The sequence below is a fragment of the Scyliorhinus canicula genome, chromosome 21 (genome assembly GCF_902713615.1).
Source record: "Scyliorhinus canicula chromosome 21, sScyCan1.1, whole genome shotgun sequence".
Lineage (NCBI taxonomy): Eukaryota > Metazoa > Chordata > Chondrichthyes > Carcharhiniformes > Scyliorhinidae > Scyliorhinus > Scyliorhinus canicula.
In genome coordinates, this window is record NC_052166.1 from 60148265 (window position 1) to 60164098 (window position 15834).

General features: G+C 50.3%; 1 protein-coding gene across 2 annotated transcripts in view; it reads left to right on the top strand.

Annotated features, from left to right (window-relative positions):
- The window catches only part of LOC119955420 (ral guanine nucleotide dissociation stimulator-like), a 187038-nt gene that overhangs the window by 43026 nt on the left and 128178 nt on the right, over positions 1 to 15834 (top strand). The window contains exon 1 of one of the 2 annotated variants that reach the window (XM_038781540.1): positions 15274 to 15441. The exons of the other annotated variant lie outside the window; for it this stretch is intronic. Within the exon in view, the coding sequence (XP_038637468.1) occupies positions 15352 to 15441 (90 nt within the window). The 5' untranslated portion in view covers positions 15274 to 15351. Of the gene's footprint in view, positions 1 to 15273; positions 15442 to 15834 lie in introns of those variants that run through there. 2 annotated transcript variants of the gene reach the window in all.

Sequence of the window (15834 nt, forward strand, 5' to 3'; positions counted from 1 at the left end):
TTGGGAGCGGGGTTTCCCCCTTAACAAGGGGAAACTACTCTGTAGAAAAACCCTAAGCTGAGTGCAGGTCAAGGAGAGTGGCCCTTCGAGGGGAGAAGTTGACATTTTCATGATCCAGTGTACAGTATTAGCACTGTTTCTTCTCAACGCCAGGGTCCCAGGTTCGATTCCCGGCTTGGGTCACTGTCTGTGCGGAGTCTGCACGTTCTCCCCGTATCTGCGTGGGTTTCCTCCGGGTGCTCCGGTTTCCTCCCATAAGTCCCGAAAGATGTGCTTGTTAGGTAATTTGGACATTCTGAATTCTCCCTCTGTGTACCCGAACAGGCGCCGGAATGTGGCGACTAGGGGCTTTTCACAGTAACCTCATTGCAGTCTTAATGTAAGCCTATTTGTGACAGTAATAAAGATGATTTTTGTTTCATAGCCGTAATAAACCAGTTGTTCATTTCTACCCTGCCGTGCGTTCCTGCTGTCTCTCCCATTCAGGTTCTACACATTCAACAAGGACAATGTTGCCTTGGTGATGAATTACATCCTGTGTCGAAGTGGTTAAGTTTATTGTCAGAGATCTTTATTAGTATGCACCTAGTTACGAGGAGAATACAACGTTCGAGTTGCCTTGATGCAAATTAATACAGTCAGTAGTGATGGATGTCTCTGGTATGACTGGCACGTTGTTATGAACTGTTCTCTGAATCGTTACTGTGGAAATCTGTCTATCTAGTATCGAAAAAAATAGGTTGGTTTCTGTCCCGCAGTGCTTTATGGCATTAATACCCGAGGCTGTACAAATGCCGAGGGGAGTGAGTCATCATAGATCATTTCAAACACAGAGCGATGGAAAAATAAATACAGTGATTCTGCACTTCTGCAAAAAATGAAATACTTATGCTGACACTAATACTGCATCTGTGGAAATGCTTTCTGAATGGAGGTGGCTTGCTGGGAACTCACTGCCTGGGTAAACACATCAACCAATGTAGTACTGGGCCACACAGAGCAGTCCGGGGCCTGGTGTCTTGAAAAATGAAAAAAATGAAAATCGCTTATTGTCACAAGTAGGCTTCAAGTGAAGTTACTGTGAAAAGCCCCTAGTCGCCACATTCCGGCACCTGCTCGGGGAGGCTGGTACGGGAATTAAACCTGCGCTGCTTGGCCTGCTTTCAAAGCCAGCTATTTAGCCCTGTGCTAAACCCGCCCCTGTCTTTTGACGTAGTCGATGGTTACCAATGACCACAAAGTAGCAGGCCGCCCCATCTTGATGTGTGACATTATCATACATTCCCCATGCTACCTGGAGCCCTGTCATCTTAGAATGTATGAGGGCCGGGTTCCCGGCATCGTCCTCAGTCTCCTACAAGAACACAGGATACAGGAGCAGGAATGGATCATTGAGTTCACTTGGCCGCAGAAAAATACTTTTCACTGTACTTCAGTACATGTGACAATAAATAAATATCAAATATCATATCAAGGGAAGTCCACCAATCAGACACTGATATTGTTCTGTATTGCCTACTGATAGGTTCAAGAATGGGCCTATGAGTGAAATTAGAGTGACCAAAGCTCTGATTGGTGTTCCCATGGTGTTCCCATCACAGCAGGTACGTCTCCGAATGGGGCCTCCCCATTGGCCAGGGCCCCGCGCTGTGGTGCTGTGCATTTTATTGACTTTCCGCCTCTGAGTCACATAACAATTAGTTCCTAGCTCTTTATGGATACAAAAAAAACAGTGTTGTCGCAATTGTTAATGTAGGAAACACAACAATCAAGTTGCGCACAGCAAGTTCTCCCAAACTACAGTGTGACCACGAGCAGATTTGTCCTTTTGTGTTGGCCAAGCAAGCTTGACAGCGCCTAAATCACCGCACCGCTCCAATTCCCTGTCAATGTCTCCTCTCCCAACCTCGGTGCTGTTCCCGCATTGTGGGTCAAGGGTCTTGAACTTGGTCTCTCAATGACTATTCTTGAAATGACGCACTCACAGCGCCAGCCAAGGCTCGATGTCCCTGACCTGCGTCAGTCTCTGTCCCCCGCCCCTCCCCTTCTCGCCCAATCTTTGTGGGGCTTGACGTGAGGCGCTGCTCCAAGTGGCGTTTTTAACCCCGTAATCGAAACACTCCAGGTGCGGGAAACACTCGGCACACCTGGCACCATCTCTGGCAAGAGAACGAAGAGTTCACCTTTCAGGTCGTGATCTTTCATCCCCAGGAACATAGAACATAGAACATTACAGCGCAGGGACAGGTCAGGCAGTTGCTGAAAAGAGGGCATCCAGTGCGCCAACAGACTAACCCGTTCCAAATCGAGGAGTTAAGTGCAAACTGTTGACTTCCAACAGCATGAAACGCGACCTATAAACTGTATTTTTAAAAAAATTTAGAGTACCCAATTAATCTTTTCCAATTAAGTGGCCAATCCACTTACCCTGCACATCTTTGGGTTGTGGGGGCGAAACCCACGCAAACTTGGGGAGAATGTGCAAACTCCACACAGACAGTGACCCAGAGCCAGGATTGAACCTTGGACCTCGGCGCCGTGAGGCAACATGGCTAACCCACTGCGCCACCCTGCTGCCCCGACCTATAAACTGTACTGATGATGACAACTATATCGGGGCTGTCTTGGGATTTCTCCGCTTCTCATCGCAGAAGATGTCTCATCAGAAACAATGGCCTTTTGTTCAGAAAATATTTATTTCCGTGTTAATTATTTACAAAGGTTAAATAAGACCAGCATATCCTGCCCTCTGAGAAGCTACTCAGTGAGTGCCATTACTGTGACACAGCGTCTTTTACACACGCTCAGTACGCGCTTATTAGAGTTAACCCTTTACTCTGCAGCTACCAGTGAACTACCCTGAACAAAGACAAAGAACAAGGAACAATGCAGCATAGGAACAGGCCCTTTGGCGCACCAAACCTGCGGCCAACAAGTGTTCTATCTAGACCAACCGCCTCATTCCTTCTATACCCTGTTCCTTCTGTTCATGAGCCTATCCAGATAAGTCTTAAAGGTCGCTAACTTTCCTGCCTCACCCACCTCACTTGGCAGTGCATTCCAGGCCACCACGATCCTCTCTGCAAAAATTTTGCCCCGCACATCTCCACTGAATAGTGGGCAGCACGGTAGCATTGTGGATAGCACAAATGCTTCACAGCTCCAGGGTCCCAGGTTCGATTCCGGCTTGGGTCACTGTCTGTGCGGAGTCTGCACATCCTCCCCGTGTGTGCGTGGGTTTCCTCCGGGTGCTCCGGTTTCCTCCCACAGTCCAAAGGTGTGCAGGTTAGGTGGATTGGCCATGATAAATTGCCCATAGTGTCCAAAATTGCCGTCAGTGTTGGGTGGGGTTACTGGGTTATGGGGATAGGGTGGAGGTGTTGACCTTGGGTAGGGTGCTCTTTCCAGGAGCCGGTGCAGACTCGATGGGCCAAATGGCCTCCTTCTGCACTGTAAATTGTGTGTGACAACCTTTTCCCCCCTCACCTTGATTTCGTGCCCCCTTGTAATTATCATTTCTGCCCTGGGAAAAAGCCAACTGTTCACCCTATCTATACCCCTAATAATTTTATAAACTTCTATCAGGTCGCCTCTCAGCCTTCCATTCGCTAGGCAGATCAATCCCAGTTTATTCACTCTCTCCTCATAGCTAATACCCTCCATACCAGGCAACATCCTGGTGAACGTTTTCTGTACTCTCTCCAAAGCCTCCACATCCTTCTGGTAGTGCGGTGACCAGAACTGGACACAGTATTCCAAATGTGGCCTGCTTGACGATGAACTTGGATATTGCTGAAAAGCGAGACATGTTGCTGAAGCTTTTTGCCTTGCACTCAGCAGGACAAACACAGGAGTGCCAAATTTCACAACTCGCACCGCGGGAGTAAAGGGTCCCGATTGATGAGCGAGTCAACTCTGATTGGCCCAAGTGTTGCCATGGATCAAGCATCAGAGAGCTGTGGCATGAGTTGCGGTGACCATTTGAAATTTGGTGATCTTGCATTTGTCCTGATTGGTGCCGTGTGAGCAGCGCCAGCAAAATGTCTCTACTTTCAGCGATAGTCAAGTGGCAGTGAATCTATGGAAGTGAAGGGAAGGAACTGATTGGCTTAAGTTTTGTTGATAATGGACCAGTGCCCACTCCACTGCTTTCAATGGAGAACAGGAGTTACAGAGTAAGGGGGCGGGATTCTCCGAGCCTCCGTGCCCGGTCCCCGGAGAATCGCCGACAGTCACTGAAAGAGGCCCCCGCGGAGATTAACCGAGTGCCGCTGGCCGAGTTGCCTGACGGCGTGGTTCCCTCATGAATCCACCCGTCGGGAACTCAGTGTGGCTGCTGCGGACTCAGTCCGCGGCTGCCCTGGTGGGGGGAGGCGGGGGGGGGGGGGGGGGATCATTTACGGGAGTGGGGGGGGGGGGGCCTCCAGGATGGCCAGGCTACTGATCGGGGGCCACCGATCCGCAGGCGCATTGAACAATAGTTTCATCAAACATCAGCAGTTTTGATGAAGCGATTGGCCGGGGTCCCATATTGGAATAAACTCATTGAAGCTTTATGTTGGTGGGGGTCTCGGATGGGTAACTACCTCATGGTGGGTGGGATAAATAACCAGTTTAGAGTTTCTCATCCCGTTGTTGTACAGTGATCTCTGGGTCAGAATGGGTTAAGCAAGGTGAGTATCTCCTTCACTCCTCATAGCCAGCGGGCAACCACTACCAAAGTTCAATAATTGCCAGTAGCTCATTGCAGTAGCATGTGGCAAACTTACCCACGGAGGAAAATAGGGCTAATTACACACCTCATTCTAATTATGAAAAGGGCGCAGCAGAGACAGTGAAAACCCACCAGCCAGTCTGGTAAAATTACCACCAGATGTGGAAACAATTGTGACATTTCTAGAGCATCTCATTACACTCCCACCCGCCCCCTCACACATAAGTCTCAAAGCACCTCGCACGCAATTGTCCTATTGAGACTAAGTCCCGTGAGGATGTGTGCGTGTGTGTGTATAGAGAGGGCCTGGATGGCCGCCATCTTGTCTGGGCGTCATATTCAAAGGGCGGCCAAAGTCACTGACCCACCAGTGAAAAAAGAAGGTGGATCTCTGGGAACATTCTGAGGCTGGAAGATGGACCCTCTCCAGGATACCTGGAAGGCCCATCTGCAGATGTTGACCCCGCCCACTGCCCATGGTGTTCGGGGGTCGCTGGCGGCCCCCATCCTGAACTTCGAAGTGGCACCAGGCAATATTATTCAAATGAGTCGCAACATCGGCATGCCACGTTGCTCCGAATGGGTTTAACGGCGGCATCACGCAGAATTTGGCGTTGGGCGGGTGGGTCTTCATTTGCATCTCGTTAATGGGAGATTGGGTTCAAGCCAACCTCTGGCACCAAAAATTCAAGCCAACTTGAGACCAATTTCTGGGCCTCCTGCCAGATTCTCCCACCATGCCCGTCATTGAATCTGCCAGTGGGGTCTTGGGAGAATTCCTTCCAATGGCTGATTGGCAAACTTGATCGCCTCTTAGCACAGCAAACTTGCACTTTATGTATAGTTGAGAAACTTTATACCAGGAGGCAGTGTAAGTCAAAAAGTCAGTGCGTTTGAAGGCTTGCTGATTATAGAAGAGAAGAGTGGTGAGCAAGTGAGGGGGGTGAGGGGGCGGGGTGGAGTTCTGTGGTACAGGTATTAGGAAAGAGTAAAGGTAACGTTAACCTACAAATGTCTTGTTGCTATGAGAAAGTTTCATCAAGGTTGTGGCCTGATCGAGAGTCAGTGAGAGGCGGCCTGAGATTCTTCAGTGGAATTTGGTTTGACACCGCAGTGTCAAGCCGGGTTAAAAAAGTGCTGAAGGGGACTCCCCCCTCCCTCAGTCTCTTCCCCTCCCACACAAATACCCCGCCTCCAGCAGCAGTTGAGTGCAGAAACGTCTGCCCCCGGCTCTCTCTGAGAGGGGAGCTCATTCCTGGGCAATAGTACTGGAAACATCAAGCCCATCATAACGTAAACTGGGCACTACCTGGTTTAAGCTGTCTGCCTGAGATCCCTCAGGGTAAGGCTCAATGTTACAAGATTCAACCACAGTGAGAATGCAGGGAGGAACCCAACTGAGGATCAGGGAGTCGCACTTGCGCCTGAGGAATCAGAAGGTTGTGGGTGGAAGGCCCACCCGAGAGACTTGAGCACATAATCTCGGCTCTCACAGTTGTGCAGCAGCGGGGGAATGCTGCACTGTTGAAGCTGCTGCCTTTTGGATGAGTTGTTAAGCTAAGGTCCTCTCTGCCCCCTCATGTGGCTGTACTATCCCATGTACTATTACATCGCTGGTGTCCTGGTTAATATATCTCCCTCAGTCAAAAACAGATGATCTGGCTGTTAACACGTAGCTGTTTGTGGGAGCTTGCTGTGTACAAATTGACTGCCATGTTTCCTACATTACAGCAAACGTACTCAAACATGCTTGGGAACATCCTCAGCACATGATTGGTGCTCTGTAAATGCAAATTCTTTTTTTTTAATATAAACCAGTTTCACTCGTAGCTTACCTCAAATACCACAAATGCATTTGATAAGAATGCAGCATTGAGTTTCAATGCCAGAGAACATGCCTATCCTATTAAAATGTCAGGATGCACCGTCGGAAGGTATACTCTGTGTCTGATAACAGAGAAAGGTGCGGAACGAAGAACGCCAGAAATTCAGGAAAGGAAATGAATGAAAAAAACCTTGGGCGGGATTCTCCGCCCCGCCGACAGCGGGATTCTCCGTCCCGTCGCTCCCGTTTCCTGGTGCGGCACGCCCCTGCTGGCAGCGGGATTCTCCCCCGCCGCTCCCGTTTCCTGGTGCGGCACGCCCCCACCGGCAGTGGAATTCTCCGTCCCGCCGGCAGCGGGATTCTCCGTCCCGTCGCTCCCGTTTTCTGGTGCGGCACGCCCCCACCGGCAGCGGAATTCTCCGTCCCGCCGGCAGCGGGATTCTCCGTCCCGTCGCTCCCGTTTTCTGGTGCGGCACGCCCCCACCGGCAGCAGGATTCTCCATCCCGCCGGCAGCAGGATTCTCCATCCCGCCAGCCGGCCAATGGGGTTTCCCATTATGGTCAGCCCCACATCGCCGGGAAAACCCCGGGCGTGGGTGCGCTGCCGGTGCAACGGGGAATCCCGCCAGCGGAGAGTCCAGCTGCGCCTTTAACAACTTCAGGAATTTGTGCCTTTCCGGTAGTGAAGTTTTAAACAGTCACTGTGAGAATGTAAGACACATGTCAGGCACAGTAAGATCCCACAAACAACAATGTGATAGTTACCGTACCATCTGACTTTAGGTATTGTTTATTGCGCAGGGCACCAAGCATAACCTCCCTGCTCTTTGAAGAAATAATGCCATGGGGATCTTTTATTTCTTTATTTTTAAAATAAATTTAGAGTACCCAATTCATTTTTTCTAATTAAGGGGCAATTTATCGTGGCCAATCCACTTACCCGACACATTCACCCGCCCTGCACATCTTTGGGTTGTGAGGGTGAAACCCACGCAAACATGGGGGGAATGTGCAAACTCCACACGGACAGTGACCCAGAGGCGGGATCGAACCTGGGACCTCGGCGCCGTGAGGCTGCAGTGCTAACCCACTGCGCCACCGTGCTGCCCGTATGGGGATCCTTTATACCCACCTGAGAGGGCAGGTGGGGCATTAACATATTGTTCCAGAGAGGAGAGAGACAGTCAAACTGATTTCTTCTTACCACCTGTCCAAACGCAGAAGAAGGTGAATGTTTTCCCAATCCCTCCGTTTTTGGGATCCAGTTCATTAGTAATCCACAGCAAACTCGGGTTAAGATTAATTCAGAAGGTTAGTTTATCGTTCATGTTGAAAACCCGGGTAAGGGGTATTTGCAGTGCCACACTCCGTGCACGTGCGCCCACATGCGCGCGCATATATAGACACACACAGCACAGGCATACACAAACACACAAGCATGCACACATACATGTGCACCATCACAGGCACATACACAGACACACATACACAAGCACACACACTCACAGACACAAACACACACCTGCACACACACACACACGTGCAAACACAAACACACATGCACATAAACAAAGCGATTGAGTAAGTTGTGCCGGTGATGATACAACATTTTTAAGCAGAGCCAGACTTGGTGGGCAGGTTGTTGTTCTGCCTAGAGGCGCCTGCTTTCTGCTGGTTCACAAATTGAATATTTTGTTTTATAAATTTAGAGTACCCAATTCATTTTTTTCAATTAAGGGGCAATTTAGCGTGGCCAATCCACCTACCCTGCACATCTTTGGGTTGTGGGGGCGAAACCCACGCAAACACGGGGAGAATGTGCAAACTCCACACGGACAGTGACCCAGAGGCGGGATCGAACCTGGGACCTCGGCACCATGAGGCTGCAGGGCTAACCCACTGCGCCACCGTGCTGCCCCCACAAATTGAATATTAAAGCAACAGACTATTTCTCAGTTCTCAAAAGCATATAGTGATTTCAGAGGCGTCACTGTGACCTTCATTCTACACAATGGCTTCAAAAGGGATGTATATTCAGCGTCTGGAATTGAGTTTGATTTCAGGACTGATAATATACAAGAGTTACCATCTATACTGAGGGTTGGGGAAGCCATTGTCTCGTCAGATCCACTGATTGCACTCGCAAGGTGAGCTTATCAGATGCAAATATAGATCCCTGTAGTTTCCTTTGGAATGGGTCTAAACAGTCTCAGGTCTAATACGAGTCTTCTGGTCCTTTTGTGATTGCAGCTAGCCTGCACAATGAGGCGTGAGATTTCAGAAACTGGGAAAATGATTTTGTCCTCGAAACTCCTGGGGTTAGCTCCCAGACAAAGAGCCGACTCTAAGGTCAGGTGATTTGCCGCAGTCATCTTTTCTTGGTTGAGCAGAAAATCCATTGAATCGAAATAGCAATAAGGACAAGCATACAGTGCAGGCTTTCTTTTCATGTCATAGGAATCGAACAATATCATCCCAAAGGTGTTAGAGACACCACCTCCTCAGCCTGGACTTTGTGCTCGAAGTCCTGGGTGGGTCTTGAACCCACAACCTTTCCTCACACAGGAGAGAATACTATGTTTCTCACTCATAGCTGGAACTCAGAATCAGAACTGATGGAACGCCAAGCCAAACAATTCAGGAACCAAGTTTTTTTTCCCACAGTTCCAAGAGACGGGGAACGTGAATTTATTATTTCTTTTGCCTCAAGGGGTTTTATGACCATAGAATCCTACAGTGCAGAAGGAGGGCATTCGGCCCATCGGGTCTGCACCGACCCTCTGAAAGAGCACCCTACCCCCACCCCCCACCCTATCCCCATAACCCCACCTAACCTGCACGTCCCTGGACACTAAGAGCAATTTATCATGGCCAACCCACCTAACCTGCGCATTTTTGGACTGTGGGAGGAAACCGGAGCACCCGGTGGAAATCCACACAGACACGGGGAGGATGTGCAGACGCCGCACAGAAGGTCACCCAAGGCCGGAATTGAACCCGGGTCCCTGGCGCTGTGAGGCAGCGGTGCTAACCACTGTACCGCCCCTTTTGTTGATGTAAACGATTGGCCCCGTTAACCTCAGCGGTCAGTTGTCAAAAAGGAGCCGCACATAATTTTCTGAGTAGGCCGCTTTTGTCCTGAAGCAGCAGCTGCGGAATGTTCGTGAACTTTAACCTCTAAATCCATCGGCCTGCATTTAGGAAATGAGGGAACAAGCAATAACAGTCATGGACAATAGTGACTCATTTTACATGGCAACCGTAACCAGGTTTTATCTAAATTGAATCTGCTTGTTCACTTCTAAATGTTTCTGTGACAGTTATCTTCATTGGAATCCCTGACGTTTTAAAGGGGCAGTGTCTTTGCTGGGTTTAATGAAATGTTATACTTTTGAATTAGATGCGTGTTGGCTGCAGGAAGCAGGCCTCAGGCCTCAGTGTTGCCCGGAGAATCAATTTTCCTTACAAGTACAATACCCACTGCCATGTTCAGTCTTGTCAGTCAGCTCTTGCATATTTTTGGTCACATGTTTTGAAGCCTTTGCGGGATGGATGAAGGCAGGCTTACTTACCTCCCCCCCCCCCCCCCACCCCCTCACTCCACTGCTGATCTGAGCCGTCTCTATATCCCGTTGATGCCAGAACTGAGGGGCGATAATGAGCAGGCGAGGCTCAGGCTCTTTTTCTGCTGCAGAGTGAAGGCTGAGGGGTGACCTGTCCCCTGTCTTGTTATGCTCTTGGCGTGGCATTAAGCAGCTTCCTTGATGTGCACGCTGACAAAGGAAGGTTCAAACGTGGAGATAACTTCAACACGTTTATTAAACTATTTACAATTCTCTTACTTAGGTTCGCCACAACTGTTAATCCTTCTATAGCTACTCAGACTATCTAACCAGTCTGCTACAATCCACGTGGTGGGTGTGATCAACCCTGTGTCTGTACTCACTAAGTGTCTCCAATGGAAAGAGGAAGATCATGTGTGCTGTGTGATGTACCATCGATTGCACGCGAGGCGAGTGATTTACCAAAGTCTGGCTTTAATTAACTAGAACACAGCTCTGCGATCGTCTACAGTGGAAAGGGACGACCGTCAGGCGTTTGAGCATTTATACCTCGTTAATAGAGGCGTGGTTAACTCAGCCTCTTGGCCAATCGGTCGAGAGGCACATGACCGACCAGGGCCAATGGTAAGCCGACGTTCTGGCCCAATGGCAGATGAGTATGCAGATCATATAATCACACTGTGTCCTTTATTTTTTTTAATAAATTTAGAGTACCCAATTATTTTTTCCAATTAAGGGGCAATTTAGCATGGCCAGTCTACCTATATTGCACATCTTTGGGTTGTGGGGATGTAACCCACGCAGACATGGGGAGAATATGCAAAGTCCACACGAACAGTGACCCAGGTCCGGGATTCGAACCCGGGTCCTCAGTGCCATAGGCAGCAATGCTAACCACTGTGCCACTGTGCTGCCCTGCTGTGTCCTTTATATATGGGTTGGTGTAATGCCCTCCTGTGGTAGTGTCACCTCTGTGTGTATCATGAATGCCAATTGGTCGTGTCCTATCTTACTGTTCTATTGGTTGAGTGTCTGTGTGTCATATCTCTGGTGCTCCCTCTAGTGTCTAGCTAGTCTACGTGTATTTACATTAACCCCTTGTGTATTTACAGTGATGCATATCACCACATCCCCTGGGGCCTCTGAGATGATGAGAGCGTTTGATAGGATAGGCCTGCGTTTTGCATGGCGGGGATGAGTCCAAAACAATAAACATAAAATGGTGGCTGATTAATCTAACAGTGAATTCAGGAGAAACCTCCTTATCCTGGGAGCGGTGGGAGTATGGAACTCACTGCCACAGGGAATGGTCGAGGAGGATATCATGTTGAAATCATGAGAAAAGATTTTCCTTAAATAGCAGGGAAGAGGATATGAGGGTAGGGTGGAGATTCTTTTGCAGAATAGACACCGTTAGGCTGGTTGGGCTAATAGTTGTTCTTGTATTGTAAATACTGTGTAATTTTGTTAGGTTTGACAGGTTTGCCACTGCCCCCCCCCCCCCCTCCCAGAATGTCACCTGGAATCGGCACCGATCACCCGGTGGCCAATTAAGGAAAGGGTTTTGAAATAATACCTTGCATTGATGCCATTGGGGTGAGCCTCTCAAGTGTCATAACCCCTTTCAACCAGGTGGGAGAGTCCCCAGGGTACTGGCTGGGAAACGTGTGGACTTTCTGTCCCTGGGTGGAGGAGGGTGGGAGACCGGGCAGTGAGCAGGCCTACAGCTCCCAGAAGACACTGCAGCCAGGTCGCAGGGGTTGCGAGGAGAGCACGGACACCACTCGTCAAGTGGAACGTAAGAGTTTGAGGTGATGGGTCAGAGTAGTGGCAGGATACGGCTGTGACAGATGGTCGATGGTTCCGTTCAGATTGAGATTTTCTTCTTGCTGATGTTTCCAGTATCCCCCCCCCCCCCCCCAACCTAATCATTGTGTATCGACAGCAGTAAGAGGAGGTGGGGCAGGATGTGTATTTATGTATCTCTTTTCGTAGCCAACTCATAAACCCGAGAACCAGCTCGTGTCACGTTGCTGGGTTCCATGATGTTACTTCCGCTTGCATGTCCCCGGAGTCTGTCCAGCCAGAGCTGACAATCTGTAATCCTATTCAGTTACCCTGAGGGGCTTCAGTGTTGTTGGGCCTACACCGAACCAAGATGGCCGCCCCGTCCGATCGAACTCTGTAAAACAACAAGAAACAAACAAAAAATGGCAATATGCCAACAGGCCTGTCACCTGAAAGAGAAGAAATGTGTCATTGTCTCAGGTTCCGAGAATACGGGACAGAGAGATGACCAATCTTTCGTAGGCCCACATTCCTGCCTGTACCAATCCTATGTGATACTGGGTTCTTATCCAGGTATGGACAGAACCGTTCCATTAGAGCTTGTTTTTCTCCCTCAGCCAAATGAAGATGCGTCTTGACATGTTGTCAATACAGGATTGTCGTGGGGAAGGAGTAAACTAAGTCGATGAACTTCCACTGGTCCACCCATCATCCACATCTAGTTTGAATCTGAATTTAAATAAATCAATCTGAATACTACCTGACAATTGTACTTGTATTTCTCAACTCTCTGATGTGTTTTTTAGAAGCACTGCTCCTTCCTCAGGTGATTCACCTGAAGAAGGAGCTGCGCTCCGAAAGCTAGTGTTTGAAACAAACCTGTTGGACTTTAACCTGGTGTTGTAAGACTTCTTACTGTGCTCACCCCAGTCCAACACCGGCATCTCCACATCGTGTTTTTTAGGCAATTTATTGTATAATTGCCCCATATAAATCTGTTGAGACCCTGACCTGAGGCGGCATGGTAGTGCAGTGGTTAGCACTGTTGTTTTACAGCTCCAGGGTCCCAGGTTCGATTCCCGGCTTGGGTCACTGCCTGTGCGGAGTCTGCACATTCTGCACGTTTTCCCCGTGTCTGTGTGGGTTTCCTCCGGGTGCTCCGGTTTCCTCCCACAGTCCAAAGATGTGCAGGTTAAGTGGATTGGCCATGCTAAATTGCCTTTAGTGTCCAACAGAAAGGTCGGCTGGGTTGTGGGGATAGGGTGGAGGTGTGGGTTTGGGTAGGACTGATGCAGACTCGATGGGCGGATTCTATGATTCTGTGCTCCAGTCATTTTTGTATTGTTGTTTCGCTATCTTATCCTTTCATCTTTCTGTCCCTTATCTTTGTCTCATCATTACACTAACTCTGACCCACCCCTCTCCCCATCGTTGGCAACTGTGGGCTGGATTCTCCCCTACCCGGCGTGACGGAGGGTGCCGGCGTAGGGGAGTGGCGCCAACCACTCAGGGGTCGCGCCTCCCCAAAGGTGGGGAATTCTCCCCACCTTTGGGGGCCAGCCCCGCGCCGGAGCAGTTTGCACCGGTAGACTGGCGCAAACACCCGGCGCCGTCGGAAGCGGGGCTGGCCGAAAGGCTTTCGGCGGTCGGCGCATGCGCCGGCAGTGACGTCAGCGGCAGCTGGCCGCTGACGTCACTGCCGGCGCATGCGCGATGCGGGGTTCTCCTCCGCGTCCGCCATGGCGGAGGCCGTGGCGGAGCGGAAGGAGAAAGAGTGCCCCCACGGCACTGCCCCGCGGAGTGAGCGGGGGGCCCCGATCGCGGGCCAGGCCTCCGTGGGGGCACCCCCCCCCCCGGGTCTGATCGCCCCCCGCCCCCCCAGGACCCCGGGGGCCCGCTCGCGCCACTGAGCCCGCCGTTTCAGAGGTGGTTTAAACCTCGGCGGCGGGAGAAGGCCTCCCAGCGGCGGGACTTCGGCCCATCCGGGCCGGAGATTTAAGGTAAGTTTTTTAAAAAATGAAATCCCGCCGGCGCCAGCTGTTTTCACAGGCTGCCGGCGGGATTTGCACAACGCCAGTTTATGACCGGCGGGAGAATTACCAAACCTGCGGGAGCGGAAATAACGCCGCTTCCCGCCAATTCTCCGACCCTGCGTGGGGTCGGAGAATTTCGCCCTGTGTCTTTCACCAGAGGCCCTGGCACAAGGTGACCGACAGACCCATTATAAAATAAAGTAAAGCTTCTATTTATATAGCACCTTTTGTGACCACAGGGCATTCCAAAGCGCTTTCCAGCTTTAAGCGTAAGTGCGGTGGTAAAGTAGGAAAGGTGGAAGCCAATTTGGGCACAGCAAGCTCCTTATATGTGAGAATGATAATCTGTTTTAGTGATGTTAGCTGAAGGATAAATATACGGCCAGGGCTGTGGTGTTAAACCCCTTGTTCTCCTTTGAAGTAATGCCATGGGATCCTCCACATTCACCTGAGGGGGCAGGCAGTCCCTCAGTTTAAGGCCTCATCCAAAAGCCAACACCTCCTGCCCTGCAGCACTCCCTCAGATCCCCATCCAGTTTGCCCAAAGACCCATGGACACCCCGTTGTCTTGTGGGGGTTGGGGGGCAGAAAGGATCCCATGGCACGACTTAGAAAAGAGCTCGGGAGGTTTTGCTGGTGTTCTGGGCGATTTTACATCGCGCACCTGGTCCTAAATTTTCCCATCCCGCCCGCCGTGGGAATCAGGGCGGGCGGGATGGATAATTTGACGGGCCAGCAGAAGGAACGCTGACTATGGGCGGGAATCTCTGGTCCTAAACGGATAGATTTGGCCTTCATCACGTTGCAATCTGTGGGATCTTGCTGTGCCCGAACTAGCTTGTGTGTTTCCTACTTTCCAACGGTCTCCATACACGTCAGAAAGACTTAATTGGCCGCAGAACACTTTGGGACTTCTGTGAAGGGCGCTACATAAATGCAAGTCTTTCTCTTCTTCATCCAATCGTGTTTGCAGGCAATTGTTTCAAGAGAAAGAGCAGCAACGTAGCAGCTTTAACACAAATTGTGACCAGTTTGATTTCACTGGCACACAATCTCCCAGAGTAAGTGTAGCCGAGCCACACTGCTGCAGCCACTCCAGAATAGAAATGAACTGTGCAGTGTGCTTTATGTTCTGAAGCGTTTTGACAGCCACTTGCAAATCTGGGAGCGTGTTACAGCATGCAAAGGGAAGTCGGTGAGCTGGCCAGCTGAAAGCTGCCACTTTCTCGAACCGGAGCCGAAAGGAAGGAAGCTTTGTACAGTATCCGCCTGATTCAGTGCAAAACAGAAACAGGAGTGAGGCGGACTTCCTCTCGCCAGTCACTGTGTGCACGGAGGTCCCTGCGTTACTCACCGGCAGGCGTGTTTAGAAACGGCCATGTGAGGTACCATCCAAAGCTCGGTCATTGTCAGCACAGGAGGAGGGGGATGGATATGGAGACCAAGTCGCTGTTCAGCCTTGAAGCGGCACTCGTGCAGCCCGTCAAATGCTGCATGTTTGACCTGCTCGCCGGCTTGGTAAGTGTAAACTTCCTCTTTGGCAAATGGTTGAAATGGACAGCTCCCTGGATTCACCAGTGGCGTCTATTTAATAACCTGTCTGGACAACTGAGAGGTCGAGGAGTGAACAGAGGAGAACACACACGCACACGCACACAGACACGCACACACAGACACACACACATACACAGACACACACGCACACGCACACACACACAGGTACACACATACACAGACACACACACATACACAGACACATACACACACACACACAGGTACACACACACATAAAACACAGACACACACACAGACGCACTCACAGGTACACACACACACAGACACACACACATACACAGACACATACGCACACACATACAGGTACACACACACATAAAACACAGACTCACACAG